This window comes from Centrocercus urophasianus, unplaced genomic scaffold (genome assembly GCF_019232065.1).
Source record: "Centrocercus urophasianus isolate 14NV4802_14NV808 unplaced genomic scaffold, USGS_Curo_1.0 seq_38, whole genome shotgun sequence".
Taxonomy (NCBI): domain Eukaryota; kingdom Metazoa; phylum Chordata; class Aves; order Galliformes; family Phasianidae; genus Centrocercus; species Centrocercus urophasianus.
The window spans coordinates 181,408-208,666 of NW_024884955.1; the positions used below are offsets into that span (position 1 = coordinate 181,408).

Below are 27,259 nucleotides of genomic sequence, written 5' to 3' on the forward strand. Positions count from 1 at the left end.
GTGGAAACCAAGTAGGGAAAGAGCATAAAGGAAGCTGCTCAGCTCTGGGCTTGCCTGCAATACAGCTGGAGCAGCAGCTTAGCTTTTGGGGTATGAAGGATAACAGGAAGTAGAGGTGGGGAAAAAAGTGATTGTCAGAATAGGAGCTGCATCTTAACGGCGAGTCTCCACCCTTGTGGGTAAAAGGGTGGTGGTGAATCTTGTTAGGAATGGTGTGGGGGTAATTCAGCGATGGACACGTAGTGCCAGAAGGAAGGTGGGCGCTGCTGCCGAGTGTCTGCAGCGGGAAAACGAAGACGCCGGGCTGTTCTTAGGAAATTGAAGGCTAAGCAAATGCCCCAAATACTTTTCGAGTTTGGTATGTGGCAACAGGTTTTATACCTTGGGCAACTTGTTTTATAGGTCAGAGCCTGTCCAGGGCTGCAGCTTCAGAAAAAGTCAGGTCAGAGGTGGCTTCCCATTCAGGGCTCTGCAAAACAAAGCAAACCAGCAAAGTACAAATATTGTGAAAAAGTGTATAGATTTGAGTCATCCCATAGATGCTGTGGTGGTCTCTTGAGAGGGCTGAGGTTGGGACAAGTGCTTTCCTGTAATTTTGCTTGCCTTTAGGGAAGTGCCAGAGGTGTCAGCTGCGTCTTTCCTATCTGAACTTTGCTATCATTTGCAAGTTTGGAATTTTCCAGATGACGCTAGTCGTGTTGTGGAGATTTTTGGATAAGCAAGTAAGGAAAATGAGCTATGCCCAGAAGAACAGGGAAGCTAGATGGCCTGGAGGTTCAATTTTACTGCAATGTGAAGGTAAAGGAATTTGCATTAGCATCGAGTGCATTACCTTTGTCTTGCCTTAGAAAGTAAATTCTTGTCTGAGTAGCTAAGTGAAATGTGGTCATTTCTTTACAGGGAAGAAGGATGAAAACGTTCCTCTTAAAATATGGCAAATAGACTCAAATTCCAAGCTCTGTTTTCCAGGAAATACCAGCAGTGGTTTCACAACACAGGCAGCGGTCAGATAGGTGGTGGGAGGGCTGGGCTGGGAGCCTTGGTCTGAGTGGCCCTGGAGTTGGAGTGCAGCAGTGTGAGCTCTGCACACCTGTGGGCTGGGCTCTGCGGGTCAGTGGGTCCCGATGGCGATGGGCTCTGAGCCTCCTGCAGGGGAGGGCAGTGCAGGGCTGGCCTCACCCAGTGCTCTGGGGGTTCTGTCACTGGTACCCTCTGTTCTTGCTGCAGGACAGTGCAGCTTCTGCTGCATGTGTTGGTGCTGCTGTTCCAGGGAGGTGGTGGGATTTCTGCTATGACTGCACAGCGAGTGACGGCCCTCTACTCCCCTGCAGCAGTCACAAATGGGTGGTAGGATGCTTTGTGTGCTGTCCAGAGAACTGAGGGTGAAGGGTGTGCCAGTCTAGGATCCCTGTGTTCCATTGTTCCTTGCGTCTGGTTTGTTTTTCTCTTGCCTGCACCATGGGTGAATGTGAAAAATCCACCCATGCTCATCAGAAAGGGCTTTGTTGAGACCTGACAGTCCCCCAGATCTATCAGCACCACTGTGATTTATGGGAGGTTTTTTCTTGTCTTGGTCCATCAATAAAGCCAAGCTAAAGGTCCTCAGGACTGAAATGAGCTTACAGCTGATTCTTGGCCAGTCAGCATCTCAGTGAGCTGTGGTGTATTAATAACCACTCCTCCGCGTGCGAACGGTCTCACTTTGCTTTGGCACTTGGGCTAATGCTGCATTAAGAATTCTCCTGGGCAATGGGTGCAATGTTGAACCATCTGTAACTCGCTGCTTGCAGAGCAGCAGTGCCCAGCAGGGAGGGCTGTGGCTGTGCCCGTGGTGCAGTGCTGTACTCAGGGACTGCTGGGCAGCTGGGTGCAGGGCTCTGGGGCAGCTGGGAGATGCGTAGGGCAAAGCCCACAGCATGGATTTGTCTGGCCCTGTGCAGTGGGCTGCAGGGTGGTTGGGGATAATGCAGGAGAAACCGGCCCTGGGACGAGCTGAACCCCAGAGCTGGACCATAACTGCAGCATTTGGTGTCTGCCATGCGAGCTTTGTTCCTTGTCAAAGCAGCCCTGCTCCGCTGTGCTTCGGATGGATGGGAGTGACCTTCAGAAAGAGCTGTGCTAATGTTTATTTTATCAGGACCCAGCTTCGAACCAGAGGAGCAGCCGGTTATTTTTAAACCAGGCATTGAGCAGCTTGAAGCCTGGCTCAGCAGAGCTGCGTGTAACAAATGCTCTTTAAAGTACGGCTGTGCATCATCTCTGGCTCTGAGCAATGCTCCTGCCAAGGGAGAGCGGCGCAGGGCTCGTGCCTGTTAACCCTCTGGGGCACTTTTGGGGCCGTGCTTTGGAGCGGCCATCCCTGAGGCTCTGTGATGCCAGTGCTTGGGGCTGGCTGCAGGGGGAGGGCACAGACCCCATCCCGTTGCCCCCCCCCCCGAGCTGTGGTTCCCGCACTGTAGGGTGGGCACTCTTCATCTCTGTCCCATGGACCTGGTGCTGCCCCTTGGATTCAGTGCTGCGTGGAAGGTGAGAAGCCAGGAGGAGAGGGGGGAGGGAGGAGAGGGGAGGCCCTGCTGGGCCCCTCCGGCGGAAAGGATGCTCACGAGGCAGGCATGGCTTTAAAAGTGAAAAATAGAGGTTTTATTCAGTGCTTGCATAGTTAATTCCCATCAAGGCAACGTCCCATTCCTCACCGCACCATCTCTGCGGTGACAGGAACAGTTATTAAAGCAAATAACCTGCTTTACCTATGCAGCAGGGTTCTAGGCAGTATGTATTTATAGAGCTATAAATAGATTTATGCTATATGTGTATATAGCACATAAACAGCTTCGTGCTCACAGTATACAATCTTTTCTCTACCAAATTGCATTCGGAGCATTTTAACTGGCAGGCGTGAATGCTGCTGCTGCGCGACCGGTGCGGGAGAAGATTGTCTTTCTATTGTTTGCGTTATGAAATGTGCTCTGCGTCCCAGGGGCATGTTTAGAGCTGCGGAAATGAGTGAGGCTGCTGCTGGGCTGCTGCAGGAGGGCCCCGAGCTGGGGCTGCGTCCACCTCCCCGGGGAGGGAGAGGAGCAGAAGGCACGGCTCGGCCCCGGCGGCTGTCAGTACCACGGTTATCGCTGTCCCCCAGCCCCTGGGAGTGGCGGTGGCGGAGGGGGGCTGTGGTGGCACTGGGCACTTGGTGGTGCAGGGTCCCGTGCCCTCAGTGCGGGTCAGGCTAAGGTTTGCAGTTGTTTCTCCACAGCATTGCCCAGGGCTGGAGCAGGGTGTGGGGACGTGGGGGGCCCTCACTTGGGCAGGGGTGCGATGATGACGTTGCGGTAGCCCTTCACCCCCGTCAGCTTGTCGCTCTCAAAGTCCACCATCAGCTTGCGCAGCCCGGCCTGGCGCGGCACGAACTCCATCCGGAACTTGGCCTCTGCTTGCGGCTCCACAGGGTCCTCACTGGGGGGGGGGGATGGAGGAGTCAAGCGTGGTCCCTCCAGGTCCCCGTTCCCCTGTGCCGTGACACCCTCAGGACCCCTGTGGCACTGCTGAGCCCTGGGACTGGCTCGGCCCCACTCCCACCCTGTCCCAGTGGAGCTGCCGTGGGCCCCAGGACCCCCCAGCTCCCTCCCCACCACCCGGCCCTGGCTCTTACAGCTCCTCGATCCTCTGCCCCTCAGTGAGGCCGGCGCCTTCCACCACGAACGTGCAGTTGTTCAGCGGCTCTGCCAGTGGGTTCACCAGTGTGATCTCTGCCACCAGCTTCCGCTCCTGCATCGGCTCCCCTAAAATCTGTGAGCAAAAGGGATGGTTGGACCGCAGCACTGCGCCAGGACTGAGCTCCCATGGATTGGAGCATCTGAGGCCTCACTCACCCTGATCTTGATCTCCGGGTTCTGGATGTAGACATCCCTGATGGCCACCACGCTGTCACCACTCTCGTACTCAGTCAGCAGAGCCACCACCTTGATCATGTTGTCCTGGGTCAGATTGGGCCCATACTGCTCATAGAGGATGCGCAAAGGCACGCTCTGTGCTGAAGGCAAAGCAGAGCAGGGTCAGTGCTGCTCCTGAGCCAGCACACAGGGTTGGTCAGAGGAGCTGCTGGAGGGTCTGCAAGCATGCAGGTGCCTGCAGGGCAAAGGCAGCATCCTTTTCCCTGGGCTGCATGAGGTGCAAACATTGTTTGGTTGATGAATCCCAGTGCGCAGCTGCTGATTGCATTTGTTATGGACTCCTGTAGGAGAGAAAGCTTGGCTTGCGTTAAAAGTGAGCTTGCTCTGGTGTATCAGCTGTATGGCATTTCCAAACCCTGAAGGTTCTGTAGAAAAATGATATAAATCAGAGTGGTGTTTAATTACCAGGCAGCAATGCTAATTTGTAAGAACAGCAAACCAGGGTTCAGCAGTGCATTGGGCTCGGGCCAGGACAGCTCTGACTCAAATAATGCGAGGATGAGAGAGGTTGTGTCCTCTGCAGAGGGGATGCTGAGCACGTCAGCACTGCTGAGCACAGCCCGAATTCAGTGCTGCTTTTCCCACCAGCTGAGGGCTGGGGGCTGGAGCCACTGGGAAAACCCCATGCAGTCCTTTGGGATCTGCTCATCCGCCTGCTGCCTCCACACAGGGTGTGTGAGAGCAGGAACTTCCGCCCTGCTTTAAGTGCATCACCAGCCTCCTGCCTGAGCAATGTTCTTTAAGCAAAGATTTAAAAGCCACAGCTGTAAATCAATGTGAACAGAACCCCGAGGAGGTACTGCTTGCTGTGGGATGGGTCAGTGGTGCAGCCTGTGGGGGCTGCCATGGGATGTTGTTCTGCAGGCTGTGTTTGTGCCACGGGATTAAACACAAGTGCTGCATTCTGCCAGCCTGGAGTGCGCTGAGCCAGGGACCCACGGGTGCTAGTGCAGTGCGGATGAGGACAAGAAGCACTTCTCATGGCTGGGAGCTGGGTGCGTGCCTTGCAGCGGTTTCTGTCCATCCCACAGTACCCTGGCCCGGGCCCAGGCCAAGATTTGCACGGATATTATTGCTGCTCAAGCCATTGTGTGCACAGTGTGTGCGGTCGGTGGCTGCAGGAAGAATTTCCTCTTTGGGAAGCTGCCAGCACAAGCTGGGACTTGGCGCTGGGACAACTCCTGGCTGCTGGTGCTGCAGCATGGTCCCCACGCCCGGTACCCCCCCTATTGCCTTACCCAGGCGGGGCTGCAGGGTGAGGTTCAGCAGGTCCTTGGAGCCGCACTGCGGGCCCACCTCGCCGTTGTAGCTGGCAGTGCGGGCGCACAGCCTCAGCCTGCACTCACGCTCCGTGTCTGTGTCGTTGCTGATGACAGCGAAGACGTCGAAGTCGGAGCCGTTGTTGGCGCCCTCCGACAGCTTGATCCGCATGTGCAGCCCCTCGTCCTGCTCACCCAGCGAGCTCTTCTCGTGCTCTGCCTTGCTGAACACCTCTCGCTCCTTCTCAGACCCTGCGGTGCAGAAGAGCTCCGGTCAGCAGAGTGACGTTGCCCCTCCTCAGAGCCAACCCTGCGTTCCCTCCGTGGCTGCCGTACCCTCTGGATACTTGTAGGTGTGGGTGATGTCCTCGCGGCTGTCCCTGCCGACGCTCTTGGTGCTGATGTTCTTCCCCACCACTGAAGAGTGGATGCTCTTCCTCTGCTCGCCGTTACTCTGAACGATCCAGTACACCACGTCGGCATTGACCTCCGCGAAGACGAAGGGGATGTCGTACTGCATCTGCAGGTCGCCCTCCTTGATGGCCTTGACGGGGGCCGGCCCACAGCAGTAAACCCCTGCAGGGAGCAGGGCCGCTGCTGTTGCCCAGGATCTGGCCATCGTGGGAGCCACAGGGCCGCCCCATCTGAGGGCAAGGCATGGGGGGACACGGCCGTGCCGCACCTTCGCTCTTCTCCTGGGGTGTGGGGTCCAGCGCTTGCCACCCATCGTATCCAGGTGCCAGGTCAGGCCGGTTCATCCAGCACTCCACCCAGCAGTGGAAGTTCCTGCAAGGGAAGCGTGGTGCTGAGCAGCTCCTGCCCCGTCCAACCGCGCTGGGGATGCCGTGGTCCCAGCGCTCGCAGCAACTCACCAGATCATGTCCCTGGAGCGCCGCTCCTCCACGCCGTCCTCGCTCAGGTAGCGGTCGATCACCAGGTTGCCGTTGGTGTCGTGGGCAGAGTTGTAGTTGGTGACCACACGGCTGGGGACACCCAGGCAGCGCATGACTGCGGGAAGCAGGGCAGCATTGGGGCGGATGCTGGGGGCGTCCCACTGGTCCCACAGTGCCACGAGGGCTGGCAACCTGCTGGGACGCCACTGGGTTTGGTAGCGTGGTGGGGAACAGACACAAGAGAGACTGGGAGTGCTCTGGGGGCAGCGTGGAGGCAGCGTGCTGCAGCCTCCATCAGATCTCAGTGCCGCCTCTCGCTGCGTGGAGACACCCTGGGGAGCAGCAGTTGTAATGTTCCAGAGGAGGGCTGTCAGCGATTTTGATTTGCAGAAAATCTGCTTTAGCTCTCTGCTATTTCTCTTCTCTCTACAGAATCTCACAGACATGAAATATATAACCGTGCACACGCTCACAGCCCAGGGAGAAAGGCAGTGCTGCAGCGTGCCCACGTCTGTGCACTCAGCAGAGGATGGCCTTGGATTTTCCTTCTCTTTTGCCCCAAACTGACTATGATGGCGGCACTGAAATTATCTTGATCTCAGCGGATTCATTACTTCACTGCAAACTTGACCTTAACACTGCTTTTCTTCTCCTGAGCCACAAATTCAGCCTCTCCCTCCTGGCCAGGGCTGTCCTTGGCACAGCAGAGAGCTAATTGCAAAGCCAGAGAGGTTCTTTATCATTTTTTCCCCTCAGTTTCCTGACAAATTGGAATAACAGAGAACCTAATTTCTCAGAGGCTGAGGTGAATGGACTGCTGCCCTCCCTGCAGTGCATGTGGGGTGGCAGGTGCTGGCAGTGGGAACAGGGGCCCGGGGGCTGTGCTCACCGGTGCACGCCACAGCAGCGAAGACCCAGCACTGGCCGTACTTGACAGGCTGGCAGCCCAACCTCCTCCACCTCTTGAGGATGTCCACGCTGCCGATCCACGCCATGGGGCTCATCCCGTCCTCATAGTGGTTGTCCCAGCGCCCCAGCAGCACCCCGTGGTCTTCGTCGTTGCAGTTGACCTGCAGGGTGACACGAGGAGATGGCACTGTGTGGCCCCTGGGTACAAAGGGACAGAGCGCACTGCCCAGGAGGAGGCTGGATGGAGCGCCTTCATCCAGCTTAGTCTTTCTGCCATCATCATCAGGCAGCATGAAGGGATGCAAGAGCTGCACTGGGATGCACCAGGACATGTGTGGCTGTGATGGAGGAGCATGCTGAGAGCTTGTGTGTTACAGGTGCTGCAGAGGGTTGGTCTGCAGAGCCCTGCTGCACTCACCATGGCGCTCACCACCCTGCCAATGTAAACGGGGTCATTGCGATGAGAGCAGTCCAGGTTTTGATCCCGCAGGAATTTGGGGTTGATGTCCAGCATCTCGAGGCAGATGGCCAAGATCTCATCTTCAAACTGGTGCGAGAGAGAGAGAAAGGGGAGAAAACACGGGTGAGGCATGCAGTCTGCGGGTAGAGACAGCGCAGTGGCAGCACCACTTTGTCCCATTTGTGCTGCCGTGATAAGGAGCTCCATCCTGCTGCCAAGCACGGCTTTCAGGAGGGGAGAGAAAAGAAATCTCAAAGGGAAAACTACCTATTTCTCCACCTGCAGGTGGGTCTGGGCTTAGGGTCTTCTGACAGTCACGGCCCTGTGCTGCCCAGCACACAGCCCTGTTGGGAGCTGGGGGACGTGGCTGCACCCCTCCAGCCCCCGGGGCTCCCACACAGTGCTGGGTGCTGCAGCACAGCTCATGGTGCTGCGTTATCGGCACGGCCGGCGCAGCCCTGGGGAGCTGCTATCGAGCACCAGCTCTCCTGTGGCACCGATTAGAAGCGTGCAGCCCTGAGCTCCCTGTGTGCTCCCAGGTTCAGAAGGCAGCTCAGCAGTGAGGTTTTGTTTGCTGTGTGGTGCTGGGTGTCCCAGGGCCGTGCTGCGCTCACCTGCCCGAAGTTCCAGGGTGTGGAGGTGATGTAGTCCCGGGAGCCCATGTAGATGAGCCCCTGCTGGGACAGCACGTATTCACGGCGCTCGTCCTCTTCCTGCAGGTACACTGCATCGTCTGCGGGGAGAGCAAGGGATGGGGCACTGGAACAGGGCACCCGGGGCTGGGGTCGCTCCTGTCCAAAAAGACTGCTCAAGAATTTCCACTCAGTTTGACCCGAGCTGATGGGAAATCATCAGTGGGCCTCTGTTTCCCTTTTTTGTTCTTTTCTGACTTCTCTTTCACTTTCCTCCCCTTTGTTTCACACAGCGGATTTTTTTCCCCAGGGGTGGGAACCTCCGTGGCTGAGAAGCAAATGGTGGGAACTGGGAGTGCTCACAGCCATCAGGACCTGTGCAGGGTCACTGCTGGAAACAACACCTCTTACTGGAAAGGCTTTCAGGAACAAAACTCATACGTCCACAGCATCAGCACTCAGCACAGCCCTGGGTGAGCAAAGCTTCCTTACAGCCCTTATCTCCAGAGCCAGCACAAAGCATCAGGATTCAGGAAATTGGTCCCTCAGCCAAGGTCAGCATGGGGGAGCGCAGGGCTGCTCCTGGGGCAGGGGAAGGATGTGAACAAATGACTGCCAATTGCCAGCTGTAATTAACCTCCAGCAGGTCTGCATGCTGCCTCCTGCATTGCTGCGTATCTGGGAGCTCCCAGGAGCCTTTTCCCCGCCATGAGCTGCTTCTAGGGATGTCAGGTACTGGGTGCCAATATGAGGAGCAGTGTCCTGAGCGGAGGAAGGGGCTGTGGCCTGCTGCAGGGATCTGTAGAGAGGGGAAAGAGCCCTGGGACCTCTCTGGTGCCGGGAAGGCGAGAGCCTCACCTGGGTGCCAGGCATTGAAGAGCAGAACGAAGTCCCCGAGGTGGAAGCTGGAGCCCTGGTACTCGGTGGAAGCCTCCAGTGTCAGGCGGTAGCGGCCCACGCGGGCACTGCTGGGGGAGCAGAGCGAGACACAGAGCACAGCCCCGTCCTGCTGCTGCAGCACTGCACTCCAGGTCCCCTCCTCGGGGCAGTCGGTCAAGGTGAAGTGTGACCTGGTGCCCGACGTCTCGATGGGGCAGGGCCCTGCAAGCAAGTGGACATCAGCTTTCCCCAGTGCCAGAGATCCCATGCAGGGCTGTGCAGTGCAGGGGTGTCCCCATGCCTGCTGGGGGGGGACAGAAGCCACCCACTGGGACCCAGGAGTGGAGCCAGGTAGAAAAACCATGCAAATGCCACCAGGGCTTAGAGGCTTTGGAATGGGGGCATGGAGCCCTCCCCACCAGGTTTTGTTTCTGAGGGGTTTGCTCACAGCCCAGGGTGAGGCTTTGCTAGGCTGCCCCCCAGCAAGCAGCCGGGTCACGGTGCGAGAGCAGCCTTTGGCACAGAGCCTGGAGCCCTCAGCACGGAGCTGCTCTCAGCAGGAGCTCCGCTGCACGCGCACAGCCCACGGTGAGCCATGAGCTCAGCGGCTGCAGCGCTCGAGCCGAGAACACAGCGATCCCTGCCTTCCCCCTGGGCCGTGGGGCCCCGCAGCTGAGCCCGAGTCGCTTGCACGTGGCCGGCTCCAAAAGCTGCTCCTGGGAGCGTGGATACCAGCCCCAGCCCAGCCCTGGTTGCCGGTGCTGATGGGCTTGGCTGGTGGCCATTGTGTTCCGGAGCAGCCGCAGCGAGGGCGGCACAGCAGTGAGCCACCAAGAATACTCATGAACTCATGAGAGTGACACAGTTTCTCCTCTCTGCCCTTTCGGGGAGGCTGGGTTGAGCTATCCCTGTCTTTCTGGCAGCTTTGGGCTCTGCCTCCGCCTCCTCCTGCTGCAGAACCTGCTGTCCTGCCACAGCATCCCGGGGGCCTGGGCAGGGCTCTGCAAGTCCATCAGCCCTAAAAATACAGGCGCTATTTTTGCACTGAGCCGATCCCCTCTGTCCTGTAGGAGGTGGCACACGAGGTGGCACGTGTCCTGGGGTGGTTTCGTTGTCCCCAGGGGATAAGATCTGGCACCTCCCCTCTCCCCTCCAACCCCATGGGGTAGAGCCTCTGGCGAGGGTGATGGTCGAGGCTGTGCCAGCAGGGCTGTGCCTTGGCTGGAGCCACGGATCCTTGGCCCATTTTGTGCAAGAGCAGTGGCTGGAAGCCAGCCTGCAGCCTCTGACCTGCTGCACCCAGGGCTCCCATAACATGCAGCTCACAGCGCATGCATGGTATGCAGGGAATGACTGCAGCATCACCCCAAGGAAGGGCTCAGCTTCCCAGGAAACCTTGCCCTGCGCAGCATGAGCGTGGTACAGTTTCACTATGAGTTCTGGCCTGATTGACTCAGCAGGATACAGCATCCCTAAAATAACTCTTTCCCCAGACAGAGTTTCCTCTTTGTTTGCCTGTAGCTGCACTCAGCCTAACCCCTATGCAGGGTGTGGGCACTCAGCTGGCAGTGGTGCCCATCCCTACCCCTGCATCCTGCTGTCCATGCAGGCTCACATGGCACAGCCAAGCAGCACATGGGCTCCAGCTCTGCAGACAGCCTCTGGTCGAAGGCCCGCTTCGGTTGCACCCCGGGAGTGCATGGATGCTGGGGGCACCCTGAGCTCAACCCTTGCATGGGAGCTGTGGCACTCACCCGTCTCCACGTTGAAGGCAAGTTTGTCCACCCCCTCCTCGTAGTCCCGGCCCGTGAAGTTCAGGGTGATGGTGAAGGGCTGCCCGCGCCGCACCACCAGCTGCTGGCTGCCCATCTCCGCCGTCCGGTGCTCGCAGCCATTGCGCTCGCACTGCAGGTCCCACGTCTCCAGCACCAGCTCTGCAAGAGGCACTGCATGAGGCTCTGCCCGGCAGCATCTCCCTGTGCTCACCTGGAGATCCCAGCCCCGGAGGTGTGGACGTGCCCTGAGCATTGCCCTGTGTTTGGGATTTCTCCTTAATCCCAGCCTGAGTCTTTGTGGGGCCTCAGCAGTCCCCTCTGCACCAGGCAGCCCTGTGCAAGCGCCGTGCCCAGCACAGCCCTGGATCCCAAGCATCCCCACTGCAGAGCTGTGCTCTGCATGTTGCCGTACCCAGCACCACAGCAAAGCCCAGTGCTCATTCTCTTTCTGGGAGGCTCTGTGCCAGTTTGCTGTCTAAAGCACTCTGATATGGAACTTGGCTAAGTGCTGGGAATGCCAGAGATGTTTCCGTGCCTCAGCTGCGGGCAACTTTCCTGCATTGTGAGTGCTGAGAAATGGGACAGACGGAGCAGAAACGCAGTGACAGAGGCAGCAATTGGTTCCCATGCTGCGTGCAGGGCAGTGACACTGCTGGACACAGGGCTGTGTGCTGGGAACAGAGCTGCAGCCCAGCGCTGTGCCGCAGCAACGCGACGTTGCTCAGCATCATTCAGGGCCGCTGACCCCTGAATGCTGTGCAGGCAGACAGAACGGAGCTGCCAAAGTAAATGAGAGCATTTAACACTGGAGAGCACACAGCAAGCTCAGCAGCAGCCGGCCCGTGGGGTGGCTGGGGCCGTGGCGGCCTCGCTCAGCTCTCCCCAGCTGTGCCTTTCTGCAGCGGTGATCTCAGAGCCGTCCCTGGGCAGCGCTGGATGGAAAGAGCTGACCCAAGTGCTGTGTTTCCAGAGCAGAACAGAACCCCACGCCGGATCATCTGGGTGCAGTCTGCTGCAGCACAGCGTGCGGGTGCAGAGCTGAAGGCCCACATGGGGCCCTGCAGTGGGGACAGCGCAGGAAGAGCTTCGTCCTGGTCACCTCCCCCTCTGTGAGCAGGAGCACTGCTCCGTGCTGCCACGGCATGCTGTGTGAGCAAGAACCTCACTGACGATGTGCCGAAGGAGAAACTGCATTCGGGACACCGCAAACAAGCGTGCAGAGCCGCAGCTGCTCCTTTTCCCGGCCACCCCGCAGGTTTGAGCACAAAGCGAAGCCCTGCACAGTTTGGCAGCAACTCTCCCCCGGCCGCCAGCGTTCAGAAGGCGGTGTGACGGCCGTGCGCCCGCAGCGCAGCGCGGCCCCCGGGGGCTCCGGGACAGGTGCGGGTTGTCCGCGCCCCGCACGGGGCTCCCAGAAGCCCTTCGGAGGAGGACTCCCGTCCGGCACAGCAGCTCTGCAGCAGGACCGCCTCCTCCAACCGGGCCGACGTGCGGCACACGACCCCGGTCCCGCAGCGCCCCGCGGAGCCCCGTGCGTGGCACAGCGTCGCTCCGTCCCGCACAACGCGGCCGGGGACGGAACCGCTGCCGCCTTTTGCGCTCCCGATCGCGGCTCGCGGGAACGGGCCGGAGCCCCGCGCTGGCGGCGGGCTCTTACCTTCGGCCATGGTCCCGTCCGGTCCCGGTCCCGGTGCCGCCGCCTCCCGCTGCCTTTATAGCGCGGGCGCAGCGCCCTCCCCCGGGGCCGGGGCCGGGGGGGAATGAAAACGAAGTTTCCAGGAAACCGAGTGGGTTTGGTCCCACCTATTTTAAACAACAGAAAAAAATAATAATCCCAACCCACGGGACTTTGGAGGGGGGGGGAGGGGGTTCAGCCCCGTCGGCCCCGCACCTGCCGCCCCTCCCCGGAGCCGTCCCTTCGCGCAGCCCCAGCGCTTTCCGGGAAAAGGGGCGAGGCGGGAGGGGAGAGGGGCTGCGCGGCCCCCACCGCGGTGCCAGGAGCTCGGGGATGTTTTCTCCTTATAAAGTTTTCCTCCCCCGTCCCTTATCTCCATATGCTGCCATTCCCAGCCGCCTCGGAGCCGCCGCAGCCGCCCCCTTCCCGTAAACACGGCCCCGGACGATGCTTGAGGGAAGATCTGCTGGAAGGCTCCGAGGGTGCACCAGCAGCCTCACAGCGCCCGGCCCGCTCCCTGCCTTCCCCGTGTGCCCCAAGTCTGCCACGGCCCCACCACTGATACTTCAACCCCATCAGAACTGCTGGACCCCAACCCCACTGATGCTGCCAACACTCCAACCCTATCAGCACTGTGGAGACCCTGAGCCCATCGGAAATACTGAGAGCCCGGTGAGCTCTGCATCACACAGCTGGTTCTGCAGCCCCCCTCTCCATCGGGCAGATGGCTTTAATTGAAGCCTTCCCGCATCTCTCCATCATCTGTGTGTGCACACTGAGGCTGTGGCAGCAATGGGAAGGAACTCCCCCCTCTCCTACTGGCCCCCTCAGTGCTGGCCCCACAGGCAGTGCAGGGCTCAATATTCGCATGAGGCAGCAGGGGCTGCAGGGCTGTGGGGGCTGCCAGCTCCCAGGCACTGGATGCCCTCCCCCCACTGCAGGGTTGTAGGCATTGGGGTCCTTCCTGGCAGCAGGGTTTTGCCTGTCCCGAGCTAACCCCACTCCCAGCTCCACTTGCAGTGTGCTGGAGCCTCTGTCACCAGCAGTTTTTGTGCCAATGCAGTGTCAATGCACGCAGGCTCACCCCAAGGATGCAGGCTCATTTCTGTCCACACAAGCCCTCGCTTCCTTCTCACTGCATGTGAACTCTGGATAAACTCTGCAGCCCGGGGTGCAGCATTCGGATGTGTTTGATTTGCTCTGGTTGGTGCATGACAAACAGCCGTGTGATGGCACTGAATTCTTGGAGTGATCTGAAACAGATTTTTCTCGCTCAGCTCTGCCCCGACTCAGGATCAGCTGCCCAGCAGGAGTCTGCATGCGTGGTGGGTGCGATGCTGGGGCTGATGGCATGGAGCTGGTGGCACAAAGATGGTTCCTGCACAGCCAAGCACAGAGTAGTGGTGGTATCTGGGCTATAGCTGTGTCTCAGCTCCCATTTGGGGCAGTGGGAGCCAGCTCTGACCCTGCATCCCTGCAGGAGGAATCCCTCCACTCACAGTTGGTGCCCTCTCCGTTTACCCCTGCACACAGGGGGGTTCTGTCTGCCCTGCAGTGGAAATGCTGCAGGCGGGAGGTGGCCGTGCTGATGGTGTTATTTTTACTCTCCTTAGTAAGACAAGGATGCATTAAGAGGGAGTTTGCTCTGCTGGATGCCCAAAATAGCCCATGTGCTCAAGGTGTTCCACGGAGGGCTGTGCCTCCCTGCTCCCACCCGCTGCTGGAGCAGCTTCAAAGGGGCTGTGCCCGTGTCCCGGCTGTTTGCTATGCTGGGTGTGCAGCGAGCTACACCCAGCCCCACGCAAGGCACATCCTGAGTTAGGAGAGCAAACAAACCCTGAAAGGGACAGTGTCTTCCCCGAGCCCTGAGCTACGCCGTCAGCTGCCTCTGAGTGCTCGGCCTGTGCTGGGCTCCTCCGCCCTGGGATGCTCTCCGTGTGGCTGGGGTGGGGGCAGAAGTGGGTGGGGGTGTCCTGAGCTCCCACTGCCACCACGGGGCTCTGGGAGCTGTGCTGGGGGTCTGGGATGGGCAGGTCTGAGGGGTGCGGTGTGCTCTGGTGGCACCCTGATGTCACCCCGGTGTCACCCGGTGTCATCCGTGTATCATCCCAGCATCACCCCACTGTGGTGCAGGACAGCAGTGGAGAGGCAAAAGCTGAGCTGTGCAAATCCATTCCCGAGGAGTGCCAAGAGAAGCCCCAGGGGGAGAGCTGGGCAGCCAGTTTCCTTCTCTGGAAACCCTGGGAGCAAAGTGCTCATGAGCGCCTTCTCTGGAAACCTTGGGAGCAAAGTGCTGGGCCACACGGCTGGAGTGAGGCTCAGGGAGGAATGCGTGATTTCACGACCTTTGTTCTACAGCCCAACTGGTGTTTTCTATTTAAGATGAGGAGAAGCCAACCCTCCCTGCCCCCCTTCATCCAGCTCTGAGCTCCATGCCAGGCCCAGCGCTCTGACATGGGATGTGCCCATGGACCGTGTGGCATCGGGTGCCAGCTGTGTAGAGCAGGGCTCAGTGCTCTCTTTGTGAGCTGAATGGCTTCCCCCCTAGTGAGCCCATTTCCAGCTGCTGGGTGTCATTTCCAAGCAGCTCTCTGGAAGAACCCCAGCCCTGCTCTCCGCACCATGCCTTCTTGTTTCCTCAGTAATCCCACACCTCTTGTGGTTTCTGACAGCCGTTTTCTGGATGGATCGGGACGGCCTCCACTCCCTGCTCAGGGCTTTGATTTGCGGCGCTGCACCTCTGAGATGCATTTTCCAGGCGTTGGGATGAATGATGTGCTCACATCTCTGGTGATGAACCTGTGTCACCTCAGTGCCCCACAGCCCTGTGCTCAGGGCAGCTCCCGTCACAGCTGTGTGCCACCTTTGGGGGAGGGCTCAGGACCCCCCGGGTCAGGATGGGGTTGTGCTGGGCGTTGGTGTTCCATACTTGGTGCCATCTTTGCCCCCGCTGTCAGGAATTTCTTGGCCTCTGCATTTGTCCCAGTTTAGGGCAGGAGCAGGAGCCTGGACGCAGTAATGCAGCCCAGGGATCTCTTCTCTCAGCCAAAGGCACCACACAGAGCAGCACTGAAGCTCAGTTCCCCAGGCACCAGGACTCTTGTCTGTGCTTACCTGCAGAAACCAAAGCCCCAATCCTTGGCTGTGTGCAGTGAGCACAGGTCTGGACATGAGCAGCACGCTCTGCGCCAGGCCCCCGTCCTGTGCCCCGTATTGCCCAGGGGCTGCCATAACAGGAGCACAGAGCCCTGTGCCCAGTTCTGGGGGCTCAGTGGCCGCCTGAACCCATTGCCCAGCTCTGTTTTCTTCCTTCTGCACCCATCATTCATTCATCCCTTTGGTTTGGAAGGAAGCGTACCACGCAGCAGTGCAGGTGGGCCGTGGCCCCGCTGGGGAGCGCAGCTCCTGGGGACCCCCCACAGCTCCTGACAAATGGCTTTGCCATTTCCTGGGTGGGAAAGAGACATTGATTAACTCCTGCACTTGCCTTTCTGGAAAGGTTATAGCTTAATTGGTCAGACCCGGAGCCATAAATCAGGCACTGAAGGAGCAGTGGAGCTAAGAAAAATTTGTGCAGAATGTTACAAAAACACTTTTGGGGAGGATGCACCCCACCATGAGCACAGAGGTGGGCAGGGAGCTCCGAGCATCACGAGAAAATGCTTTTCCCTCTGCTGAGGAGCTGGAAGCTCTCCTATCTGTTATCAACTAACCTCAGGGTTTGCAAAATATCATATAATTATGGATTTTTTTTTTTTTTCCTTTTGGAAAAAGAAGAACAACAGGAAAACCATTGTTTGTTTTATTGGGAAGAGATTGTAACAGGGTTTGAGAGATGATTCTCTTTCTCCATGGGAAATGCTGCTCTTTGACTTCCAAAACAACGTGGAAAACCCACAGCATGTGGGCCAGGCTGGGCTGGGCGGTGGGACAGCAGACCCCCAGTGCTGAGCTCACGGTTACATGAGGAAGGGGAAACATCTCGGCACGGAGCACTGCTGGTGTTGTTGCTGTATGCCAGCAGAGCAGCCTGCAGCCATTATGGGGTTTGACTCGGGGCTGCTGGGGGGATTTTGTCTCCTGCATTATATGATGGCACCGACGAGATCCCGCTCTGCTGCCACCCGGTTTGGCTGCAGCCACCCTTTCACACCGGGCTGAGAAGCACCCAGAATTAATTAGAGCAATCCATCCTAAAGATGACAAAGGTGTCGATGAGTGTTTTTGTCTTCCAGCAGCACTGGGACTGCGGCGGTGCTGCGAAAGAGATGAAGAGTAACTCCAGCATGGATGGACCTCAGAGGAACTTGTACTGTGGGGATAGTTGGAAAATGGAGCAAACCAGCTGGGCTTGTCCCAGTGGGTCACACAGGGCCACCCGCACCTCTCTGGAGTAATTCCTTTCAAGCCAAAAGGAATGAGACAGACCTCAGCCATCAGGATTGCAGGGAGGCACTGGCAGAAGTGTTACCAGGGAAATGAGTGGGGAGGAGTGGGGTCAGCGGATCGAAGAGATGCCATGGCAGCGATCGCTGTGCTGCCAGCACCTACCCATGGGGACCAGCCCACTTTGGTGAATTTGGCACAAACAAGGCTGGAGGGGGTATGACTGATGCTTACAAACTCTGGGATGGGCACCATGTGCCCTTTATGCTGGGGAGCTGCGCCGTGTGGGACAGCCAGCCGTGCCCATATGACAGCTGGGAGTAGGGCTGTGTTTTTCTGGACCAGACTCTATGTGAGATATTGCATTTTGCAAGAGTTCCCTTGGCTAGCTCATGGTCACCCCATCCCAGCCCCGCCTGCTCTCCTGCACCATGTGTGTCCCATGCAGGGCTGTGGGATGGAGCAGGCAGGGCCAAGTCCCAAGGATTGGATGGTGATGGGAGGGATCAGCTACAGACCTGCAGGGAGCAGGTGGGACAGAGGGAGAACTGCAGACAGAGCTGCTTCTCCCGACCCTAACAACAGGGAGAGGGCTCCCGTGAGCTGCTGCAGGGCTTTTTGGTGCTGAGTCTGACCACGAGGGAGGGTCAGCACTGTGGCTGTGGCATCTACAGTGTGCAGTGGGGCTCCTGGCAGCACCGGCCCCCAGAAGCCAGCAGGACGCAGTTCCCCACTGTGCTCCACGACCACTGCTCCAGGAGCTTTATTGGCATTAATGTAATTAGTGGCACGTTAATGAGTGCATCCAAAAAAAAAGCGCCCATTGTCACTGTCACCAGGATGGCACCGTGGTTGCAGGGGCATGGATGGAGCTCTGCATCCCTCAGCCCATCATGGGACATGGGCATGCCAGCCCTGGTGCTGATAAATGCACTTTGCAGGAGGATCGCCTCGCCTGGCAGATTAACAATTAACCCGGTGAGGGCCAGTAAGTGGGGTTATGGCTACTTCATGGAGTGTTAAATGCTGAAAGACTGAAAAACCAAGGGGCTCTGAGCAGCAGCGCCCACATTTTACCCCTGAGCAGGGCACGTCCCCATGCGTCCCCAGGACTGGGGGTCACCTTCACTTGGTGTCTGCCCTGCCCAGCCCTGTGGCACGGTGGTTCTCCAGATACACAATTGGGGAGGGCTTTTGGGGGCTACCAGGAGGCCCCAAGTCCTGAGGCACAGCCGAGATCGTCGCTGGGGTTTCTTCGGCGGAGTTCTGCGTGTCTGAGTCCTCAGAGGAGAAGCTGCTATGGCTGGAGACCTGGAAGTACTGCGTTGCATCGCCTCGAGGATGTGCTGAGCCGTGTGCTGGGGGCTGACCGCAGAGGGGGGCACGCGGTGGGGAGGGAGACACGCAGCAGGGCGGGCTGCGGAGCTGGGATGGGCTCTTGTTGGTGCGCGGTGGGGTTCCACTGCCGCATGTCGGGAGGGAGCTGCAGCGCGGCCGTGGGGAGCTTGGAGGTGAGCGGGCGGCATCGCGCCGCTCCGTGCCCGCGGCACGGCCGCAAGAGCTGCCGGCTGAGGGCCGCCCCGAAGCCTGCACGGCCCCACGGCCCGGAGCGGTGGCTGCCGACCCCTCCCACAGCTCGGCCAGCATCGCCTCCAGGCTCTGCCGCGTCTCCTGGTATTTGTGCCACGCTGCCGTCCAGGCCCCCGTCCCGCTGCTGCTCTGCATCCGGCGCAGCTGCGCCCGCATCTCCTGCAGCTTCTCCGTGGAGAACTCCACCGACAGCCTCTGGAACGAGCTCTCCAGGCGCTGCAGAGCCTCGGGCCGCCCCGCGGGGACCCCGCCGTGCTTCGCCTGCGCCGAGCACTGCCTGCAGCCCGCGTTCAGGCAAGTGATCTGCAAAACAATGCACGCTGCTGCGCGTCCTGCTGCCTCCCTGCACCGCGCCCGGGCAGCGTGCACCCACCTTGCTGGAGAACTGATGCAGCTCATGCAGCATCTCCAGCTCTGCCTGCCGCCGCTCCATGCGCTGCTGGAAGCTCATCAGCTTCGTTCGGATCAGGGCCACGGCAGCCTGCAAGGGCTGAGCCTCGGGGGACACAGAATCCTGCAGCTTGTCTGCCTGCTCACACAGCGCCAGGCCGTGCCGGTGCCGGGCCTGCAGGTAGGCACAGCAGTGAGATTCACACTGGGAGCAGTGCTGATGGCTCTCAGCTCAGTGCAGCTCTCAGCTCAGAGTGCTCCACGCCAGAGCCAGAGCTGTGTGCTCAGTGCATGTGGAGAGGCCGTTCAGGGCAGGTGAGAGGCAGCAAAGCATTGGGCATTCTGCACATCTCTGCTCCACATGGCCTGGCTTTGCACCACACAGACTGCACTGCCCTGAGTGGGTCTGTATTGCTTCTTCCCTGCGCAGAATGAGAAATTAAGGGCCCTGACTGCAGCAGTGAGCAGGGAGCAGCCCCAGGGTAGCAGAGCTGGGAGCAACAGCCATGGCTGAAAGAAACTCATTCTGCACAGAGGTCTCATTCCCAGCCTGGGAGAGCTGGGCTGAGTACACCAAAGTCTGTAAGGGCATCGGAACCCTGCTCTAATTTTGCATGTTGATGTTTGTGCCCAGTGCTGGGCAGTGTGTTGTGCTGGGAGGTGACACCGGAGGTGGCCGTACGTACCGCTGCCTGCAGCAGGAACTCACTCCATCGCTCTGTGGACCTCTCACAGCTGTCAGAGCTGCACTCCTCAGCTCCCATCTCACGCAGCCGTGCTGCTCCCTCTCCATCCAGCCATTGCCTGAGCTGTGGGGAGCGGGTGGGGGTCAGTGGGACGGCCCCAAGCGCTGCCCTTCCCTTCCCTGCACTGCCCTTCCCTTCCCTGCACTGCCTGGTTATGCACAGCACCAATAATTAAAACCCAGGGCAATCCTGTCATTATCTGCATTTCCTCCACCACTAGAAGCTGAGGAAATGCTGCTCCAGCACCCACCTCATCCAGCTCGCCCTCCAGCTCCCGCACCTTCCGCAGGGCGCTGAGCCGCTCCAGGCGGCTGTTGGACAGCGAGACCAGGAGGTGCAGCTCCTCCTCCAGCTGTGCGTACCGCGCCTCGGCCGCGTCCATGCCAGCCCTGCATGGGGGAGAAGGGTTAGGGCTGAGGTTGGGTGAGGGTTGGGGTTAAGGTTAGGGTCAGGGGCTGGCAGCGCAGGGCTGGGTGTCTGCAGCAGGAGCTGGACGTGAGCGGCACCGCTGGACGTGATGGGCATTGCTGGATGGGAGCGGCACCGCTGGACATGTGCAGCAGCACCGGGGCTTGGCCCCATCTAGTGGCTCTGTCTGAGACAGGCCCGTGGGATGGCTGCAGGCTCTGGGAGCTCCGAGCACAGAGCCCGGCGCCCTGCGGTTCCCCAGCGGGATTCCTGCACGGGGTGTGGATATGGCAGGAGGGTGCTGGGCAGCGGGTAGCAGCGCTGGGAGGTGCTGCTTGGCGGGGAGGTGGTCCCGGCCCCTCTGCCCCGTACCTGACGTGGGGTGAGGCTCGGAGCCGGGCAGCATCCCTGCGCAGCCGGGCCAGCACGGCGCCCCCCTCGTGCTGCAGGCACAGCAGCTGCGGGTCGCTCAGCACCCTGCGCATCAGCTCCTGGTGCCTCTCGATGCCTGCGGCCGCATCCTGCCGAGAGACTGCACTCAGCGGGGGCTGCAGGATGGGCAGCTCAGGCTGTGCAGTGAGGGATGGAGATGGGAACAGCCCCGGTACCTGCATCCCCGCCGCACCATCAGTGCTCTGAAGCTCCTGGATGCAGCTCTGCAGCAGCTCCAATGCCCGCCCGAGGCTGGCGGTGAAGGGCTGCAGCCTCTGTTGGGAAGCACAGGGGTGAGCAGGGATGTGCAGGCAGTGGGACGGGAGCAAGGGCTGCAGCGGGGAGCAAGAGGATCACTGCCAGAGCAACTGACAAGAGTGGGGAGTGCTTTGGGCACATCACGTGAAAGCCAGTGAGGAAGGGATGGGGAAGTGACAGCAGGAGCCAGGCCAGCAGCAAGCTGTCCTATGCTGGGGATAGGGATGGGACAGGAAGGCTGCTCTGTGCTCTGCACTTTGGGGACTGAGGGGAACTACGGGAAGGGAGGAGGAGCTGATGGTGTGATAGTGGACACCTGGAAGAATTGCACCCACTCGCCGTGGCAGTAGGGGAAGCTGCCCTCCAGCTCCGCCGTCACCTGGGAGCTGTCGACGAAGCGGCCCAGAGCCTTCAGTGATGTCAGCGTCTCCACCTGCAGGGCATGGAGCTCCTGAGGGACTGCACGGGTCCCGTCCCCCAGGGGCAGCTTGGAGCTGAGGAACGTGGCCCTCATTTCCCTGCAGCCCTGAGTGCGCAGTGCAGCTCCGGCTGCGCCCCCCTGCGGCTCCGCTGTGTTTGAATGCTTGGGACATCACTGGGACTGCAGTAATCTGCCATGACATCCAAACGAGGTAATCGGGCTCATTAATATTTCACATGATATTAATTACAGTGAGCAGCACTGGATGAACAATAAACCCTTTCAGGTTTAGATTTATCACCCTGACACCTGCGTTTGGCTGATGGCTGTGATAGGGAAACACCAGGCAACCTTTGGTACAGCTCAGCAGAGCCACGGCAGCACTGAGCCCCGCAGTGGGGAGCGGGATCTCCAGTGAGGGGATGGAGGGTGCTCCAAACTGGGAGGCTGCTGTCACCCCATGGGATGTGGGGTGCTGCTGCCGTGGGATAAAACAGAGGCACATGAGGAGGGGATGGGGCAGACAGCTCTCACCTGCAGCCCAGGCAGCTTCTCACGGGGAGCAGATGGCTCCTTCTCGGCCAGCAGCAGCACGGTGTGGATGCAACCCGGTGAGATGTTCTGTGAAGGAAGGACAGTCACTCCTGCACGCCCTGCTGCGCTGCCCTGGCCATTGGACCCAAGTCAACCTCAGCCATGGGTAACCAAGGGAAAAAATGGCACCAGTCCCCATATCGCTGTCCCTATCCACAGAATACATCCACTGGCAGAAGGAACCCATGGAAAGTGGCCCGTGAACAAGTCCCTTCCCTCACACCAGTGACGTTTCTCTGCATGGGGGGCTCTGCTCAGAGGAAATGGGGTCTTTGTGCCTGGTCAGGGGCTGCCCGCGCCACTGTGGACGTGCCCAGAATTAGAGACTGAGCAGCAACTTTGGGAACAAAGGGGGGGTTGTTTGAGAGTTGCCAGTCCTGTGGGGAATCTGGGGATGAGAAGGCAGTAAGAGATGTGATTTTCCTAAATAAATGCATGGTGATGATGCTGCGGGATGCTTATATCTGTCCCAGTAAATCCACACCATGGCGCTAACGGGGAAAATCTGTGAGTGAGATAAAAGCACAGCCTCGGGCATCTCAGGGCTGGGCTGCCTGTAGGGCTGCTCTGAGCTGGGGGGATGGGATGTGAGGGCTCAAGAGGGCTGGCGCTGTAGCTGCCATGGAACAGGGGCTGCATGCACACAGCTGGCATTTACAGAACAACCCCAGCATACCTGGATGGAGCGGAGAGCAGAGTACAGGGTGGGAGAGGGAGGCTGCTTCCTGGCATCCACCACGGCTGTCAGCCCGCTGTCCTTCGCATCCTTCCTGGCACATGGAAGCACAACACAGTAACAAGGAGGCAAATCCCACAGGTCAGCAGAGGATGCTCCCTGGGATTCGACCCCGCTGGGAGGCAGAGCAATGCCTGTCCCCAGGAAAAACAGCAGCACTGGAGCTGGGGCCTCATCCCCATTGGTAACCCCAGCTCAGCACAGTGTGGGGTGGCAGTGCCAGTGCTGGGCAGAGGCACAGGGTACGCACCCCCCGCCCAGGGGTGGCTGCAGTGGGAGGTGTGGGCATGGCAAGGAGCCTGTGGGATGTGCCCAGATGGTGTAAATGGAACGTGCCCAACGGGTGCACGTGAGATATGCCCAAAGGATGCACTCAGGATGCAGGTAACGGGGTGGGGGGGAGGGCTCAGGTCCTCTCAGCCCTTACCTTGGGAGGGAGCAGAGGCAGAGGAGCAGCCTTGCCAGCTCGGCAGCTGAGCACCACGTGGCCCCCCAGGTGCTGCTGCTGGTGGTCACTTGCAGGAGAGCCCTGCCCAGCTTGTCGGTGCCGCCTGCGGAGTTGAAGCAGGACACTGACCTCTCCTTCCCTACCAGCCGGCCCTGGGGTCTCTGCACAGCTCACACTGGCATTTCACAGGAGGTCAGGCACAAGACCTGCCTGAATCCAGTTGTGCCTGATCCCCGCAGAGGGGCAGCGAGGGCTGCGCCAGCCCCCGAGGGCCCTCGCATGCTCACTAGCCCTGGAAATGCCATGGTTCAGATGATGAGGATGATTTTCCCCCCAGAAAACAAGGACTTTTCTGCCGTAGGTTTTCAGTTCTTGGGAAAAGGAAGAATCCAAACGTTTGCCGTTTGGCAGCTAAAAGCTGAAAAGCTTCATTTGTGAGGAATGGTGTGGGAGGGCTGCGTGCAGCTGGGAGCCGTGTCAGCTGCTCAGAGCACGCTGCCTGACTTTTTTTTGTGCCCGGATGAAGGGAAATTTCCAAGGTGGGGGCTTTCTTGGGAGCAAAGCCCTGAGACCTCCCCCCCAAACCGCTTCCCAGCAGAAGGCAGCTGCTCCCTGTACCTGGCAGGCAGACGATGCCTGAGTGCAGCAGCCCAGTGTGCAGCTCCTGCCAGAGCATCGAGGGGCCATTCTGTCTGATGGTGCTCTGCAGGGACCGTTCCTCTGCAGGGGCTGCAGCTGCCACATCTGCACCTGCCCATGGGGACAGAGGAGAGGGGTTGACAAAGCGCGATGGGGCAGAGAAACGCGGCACCCCACAGCCCCGCGCGGTCATCACCTTTCCCGGCCGGCTTGGCTCTGCCCATCCTGGGTGAGTAAATGGCAGACACCTTCCTCCAGCCACCCTCATGCTGGCTGCCTGCGCTGTCCCCGAGCCGAGGGCCCTTCAGGAAGGAGAACTTGTGGCCAGAGCCCGCTGCCTCTGAGCGAGTGGGGGCTGAGGGCACATGGGGGCTGCGCTGCCCCACCGCCTGCCCTCCTGAGCCCCCGGCACGAGCCCTGCGGGGGCAGGGGGTGCCGGCCCTGCTCCCACATGGCTCAAGGGGCTCAGCTAGGGGTGCAGAGCTGTCGGGCTCCTCCAGGATGGCTGCCATCAGCGCGGAGCCAAAGCTCACTGGGTTCTGAAGGGCGGCCAGGTAGGAGTCGCGGTGCCGGCAGCGCGAGCCGTGCGGCCCAGGCTCCCCACTCAGCCTCCTTCTCTGGCACGGGGTGCAGGGACCCTCCTGGGAGCTCAGCACTCCCCCGCAGGGCCAGGAGCCCGTCCAGGGCTGCGCCACCACAGAGCGGGACGTGGCCAGGAGGCCCAGGTCCTGCTGGGAGAGCTGCAGCAGCTCCACGTACTCCCCCTCCAGGTTCTGGCTGATGATATCCTGCAGGCTGGGAATGGCCAGAGTGGTCGGGTTCTGCCTCAACCCTGCTTGCTCCACCTTGATCAACCCCGGGTACCTCCCCTGGTTTGGCTTCCGGCTGTCTCTGCAGCCTGGGACGATGCCAGCGATGTTGCTGTGGGGCGCTGAGTTCTGTGCTGTGCCATGGGGTGTGGGTGTGATCGATGCCACTGGCTCAGTTGGTGCTGCTGGCTCCGGACTGGGGCCTCCTGGTGCACCCACAGGTGTGCCACTGGGTCCAGCCTTGGGCTTGTCGACAAACTCTGGTGAAGCAATCTTGCTCCACGGCAGCGGGGTGATGCCATTCTCAGTGGCCACCAGGCAGGTGTGCAGGGGGGACCCAGCATGGTTGCAATTAATCTCCTCCAGCCACTCGTTGGTGAAGAGCAGCGCATAGGCAGCCTCAGGGATGGGCGTCTCCTGCACGCTGTCCAGGTCTGGTGAGAGGTGCTTGAGGGCGATGCGTGCTGTGTGCTCCTGGCAGGGCTCTGCCTGCAGGTAGAAGTCCCCTGCACGCAGCAGCAGTGGGTTGAGAGGTGCCAGGTGCACCACCACCTTCTCATGCAGACACAAGGGCCAGCCCTCGTGCAGGAAGATGCAGTTGGAGTAGGGAGCCTGCAAGGGAGGGAGAATGCAGGGCATCAGCAAGAGCCTCTGCGGCTCAGGTGCTTCCTGGCAGTGAGATCCCACTCGTGAAACCGTGCTGAGCCAGTGGCCGTTCCCAGGGAGCTGGGTGCTCCCCCCATGGTGATGGGATGTGCAGCCCAGGGCAGGGCACGGCTGTGCAGGGCATCACACTTTAGGGCACAGTGAGGGAGCAAAGCACGGGGCAGCTCATCCGCTTACACAGGCCGCCCGCCGCACGTGCTCGAAGAGGCGCTTGGCAGGGATGAGGAAGTCCAGCAGGCAGCAGAGCCCGTCACCCTGGTAGCTGCTCTCCAGCAGGCGGAACACCTGGCCCAGCACAGTCGGAGCCGTGGCTTCGAAGGGCGGATAGAGGGAGCGGAGGGCGCTTTGCACCGCTGCATCCAAGGACTGCGAGTCCTGCGGGAGGAAAGCAGGGTGCTGTCAGCCACCCCTGGGAGCCCACAGCACAGCTCAGAGCTCACCAGCTGCACCCCACAGCCCCCAGTGGGGAAAGTGGCCCTGCAGCAGCTGAGGGGTTAAGCGGAGTCCAAGCAGAGATGTGCGCTCAGCAGATCCCAGGAATGCAGAGGCTGGAGGAGAGGAGGAAGGCCAAGCAGCTGGAGATGGATGGGATGTTTGGGTTCAGACACTTCGCTGGATATGACGAACTCCAAATTAATCTCTGGAGGGTTTTCTGAGAAGAGTGCTGCCCAGTCACAGCCCCATCCCCAGCAAAGCACAGCTTTCTAAACGGGCAAAGGCACAGGGTTAGGGTCATGCATCAGATCACCCTGCTGACTTTGCTTCCCCGGTTTTGCAAAGACATTCATTGCACAGAGCTTGTAGACACAGCCGTGCATGGGAGGAAGTGATCTGAATGTTCATTTAAAGCCCCAGCTGCAACACAGGGATAGCAAGGGTGAACGTGCACATGGCTGCAGAGCAGAGCGCTGCAACAGCACGCGAGGAAGAGATGTGGCATGCAAGAAGCATGCAAACTCAGCTTGGCCACAAGCAGGCAGTGCCCTTCTCATAGCTCTGGCTCCAGGCACAGTTGATGCTGGAGCTGAGCCCCAGAGCAGGGATTGCAGACATAGGGCCAGATCGGTGCTGTGTGGACCAACATCCTTTCTGGGGCAGCAGGAAGTTTGCCCTGACCTCACGCTGCTCCCCAGTCTGGGATGGGAAGGCGCCAGGGAAGAAGTCTGGACTCACCCCGTGGAAAGACAATGCAGGCTGTCTGACAGGGGGAATGGCCCTACAGTGAGATGAAAGAGGAGAATCTTCCCCCCAATGAAACCCAACCGAAGGGGCTCGCCTGTGGGCGGATCAGTAGAATAAAGCAAGCCGCTTCCCTGGGAACGGGCTAAAAGTGCACAGACCTCCCTAAAGCAGTGGGAACAGCATCTTGGGGAAAACTATTGGCCGAGGGATGGAGGCACCGGATGCACCCCGGGCTGTGCCAAAGGGCGTTTTGGCCTACAGTGTCCAGAAATGTTTTGTTAAGTGTCACAGAGCACTTCATCATGGGAGAGGCTTTGGGGTGAGGTCGGCTCAGAGCTCTGTGCTCGTGCAGAGGGCTGAGGTGAGAGTGGGGAGAGGGGAGAAACCAAAGGGGACCCAGTGAGCCCCCTTCCCTCCTCCAGCTGCAAGGGAGTGAAACAAAAGGCATTAGGGAGCACAAGAAGATTTACATTTGCAAAGCCATTTCCATTTTAATAAGCCAAAGTGCTGTTAAATAGAGATTGATATTTCTCCCCAAACACCCATAACTTTTAGCGGTGATTTATCCACACGAGACGGGCTGGGCAATGGTGTTCTGGTTGCAGGAAGGTTGGTTAACTCATGCCCGAAGCCACGAGGTGACCGCACAGCCTCTTCTCTCCCCCCATCGGGAAGGAGCGGGGTGAGAACGCCCGGACCCGCAGCCCATCACAGCTCAGCTCCGTCTCGCGGGGAGGGGGATTGAAGGAACACCAGGGAACGGAGAAGAGCAGCGCAGCGCTCAGCCTCAATTCGGCCCCGATTGGGGCAGCGGCCCCCGCTTCACGGCCCCCGCTTCACGGCCCGCGGTGCCGGCAGAACGGCAGGCAATCCGAGCCCCGCACACCGCCGCCCCTCGACGGTTCCGCCTCGTCGGGGCTCCCCGACGGCAGGTGCGGGGGAAAGGATAGCAAAGCAGAAGGCATTACCATGGTTAACGGGCAGCGGCAGCGCGCCCGGGGGGGCTTTCCTTCGTCCTTCCTCGGAGTCCGGCGCTTCCTCTCGCCCTCGGGGTCTCCTCGAAGGCTGCGGCTTCGCGGTGCGGTCCCGGTGCCCGCGGGCGCTGCGGAGCTGCCGGCCCCCCCC

The 27,259-nt window shown here is 59.8% G+C and overlaps 2 protein-coding genes across 2 annotated transcripts; both read right to left on the reverse strand.

The window, feature by feature from the left end:
• Positions 1 to 2,617: 2,617 nt before the first annotated feature.
• TGM2 (transglutaminase 2) lies at positions 2,618 to 12,449 on the reverse strand. Its single transcript, XM_042832483.1, has 13 exons — positions 12,412 to 12,449; positions 10,734 to 10,913; positions 8,959 to 9,201; positions 8,083 to 8,201; positions 7,427 to 7,555; positions 6,989 to 7,169; positions 6,079 to 6,214; positions 5,889 to 5,992; positions 5,543 to 5,782; positions 5,186 to 5,458; positions 3,867 to 4,027; positions 3,647 to 3,783; positions 2,618 to 3,450 (listed from the first exon to the last, which is right to left on the reverse strand). The coding sequence occupies exons 1-13, from the start codon at positions 12,419 to 12,421 to the stop codon at positions 3,294 to 3,296; spliced, it is 2,070 nt and encodes a 689-aa protein (XP_042688417.1). The 5' UTR covers positions 12,422 to 12,449; the 3' UTR covers positions 2,618 to 3,293.
• A 5,113-nt stretch (positions 12,450 to 17,562) lies between these two features.
• Positions 17,563 to 27,200, reverse strand: KIAA1755 (KIAA1755 ortholog). The gene is made up of 14 exons (XM_042832387.1): positions 27,103 to 27,200; positions 25,130 to 25,327; positions 23,674 to 24,898; positions 23,457 to 23,588; positions 22,818 to 22,941; positions 22,331 to 22,424; positions 21,595 to 21,681; positions 20,956 to 21,072; positions 20,558 to 20,656; positions 20,322 to 20,470; positions 19,792 to 19,930; positions 19,482 to 19,604; positions 18,779 to 18,970; positions 17,563 to 18,708 (listed from the first exon to the last, which is right to left on the reverse strand). Exons 1-14 carry the CDS (start codon positions 27,103 to 27,105, stop codon positions 17,941 to 17,943), a joined length of 3,450 nt encoding a protein of 1,149 aa, XP_042688321.1. The 5' UTR covers positions 27,106 to 27,200; the 3' UTR covers positions 17,563 to 17,940.
• Positions 27,201 to 27,259: the final 59 nt, after the last annotated feature.

Excerpts from the sequence above, each read along its gene's own strand:
- TGM2 (XM_042832483.1), bottom strand. Across the intron at positions 5,783-5,888 it reads ACCCCAGGAGAAGAGCGAAG|GGGTTTACTGCTGTGGGCCG; the intron begins GTGCGGCACGGC and ends TGCTCCCTGCAG. Across the intron at positions 4,028-5,185 it reads CACCCTGCAGCCCCGCCTGG|CACAGAGCGTGCCTTTGCGC; the intron begins GTAAGGCAATAG and ends CTTTGCCTTCAG.
- KIAA1755 (XM_042832387.1), bottom strand. Across the intron at positions 20,471-20,557 it reads ATGGTGCGGCGGGGATGCAG|GATGCGGCCGCAGGCATCGA; the intron begins GTACCGGGGCTG and ends GTCTCTCGGCAG. Across the intron at positions 19,931-20,321 it reads CGAGCCTCACCCCACGTCAG|GGCTGGCATGGACGCGGCCG; the intron begins GTACGGGGCAGA and ends TCCCCCATGCAG.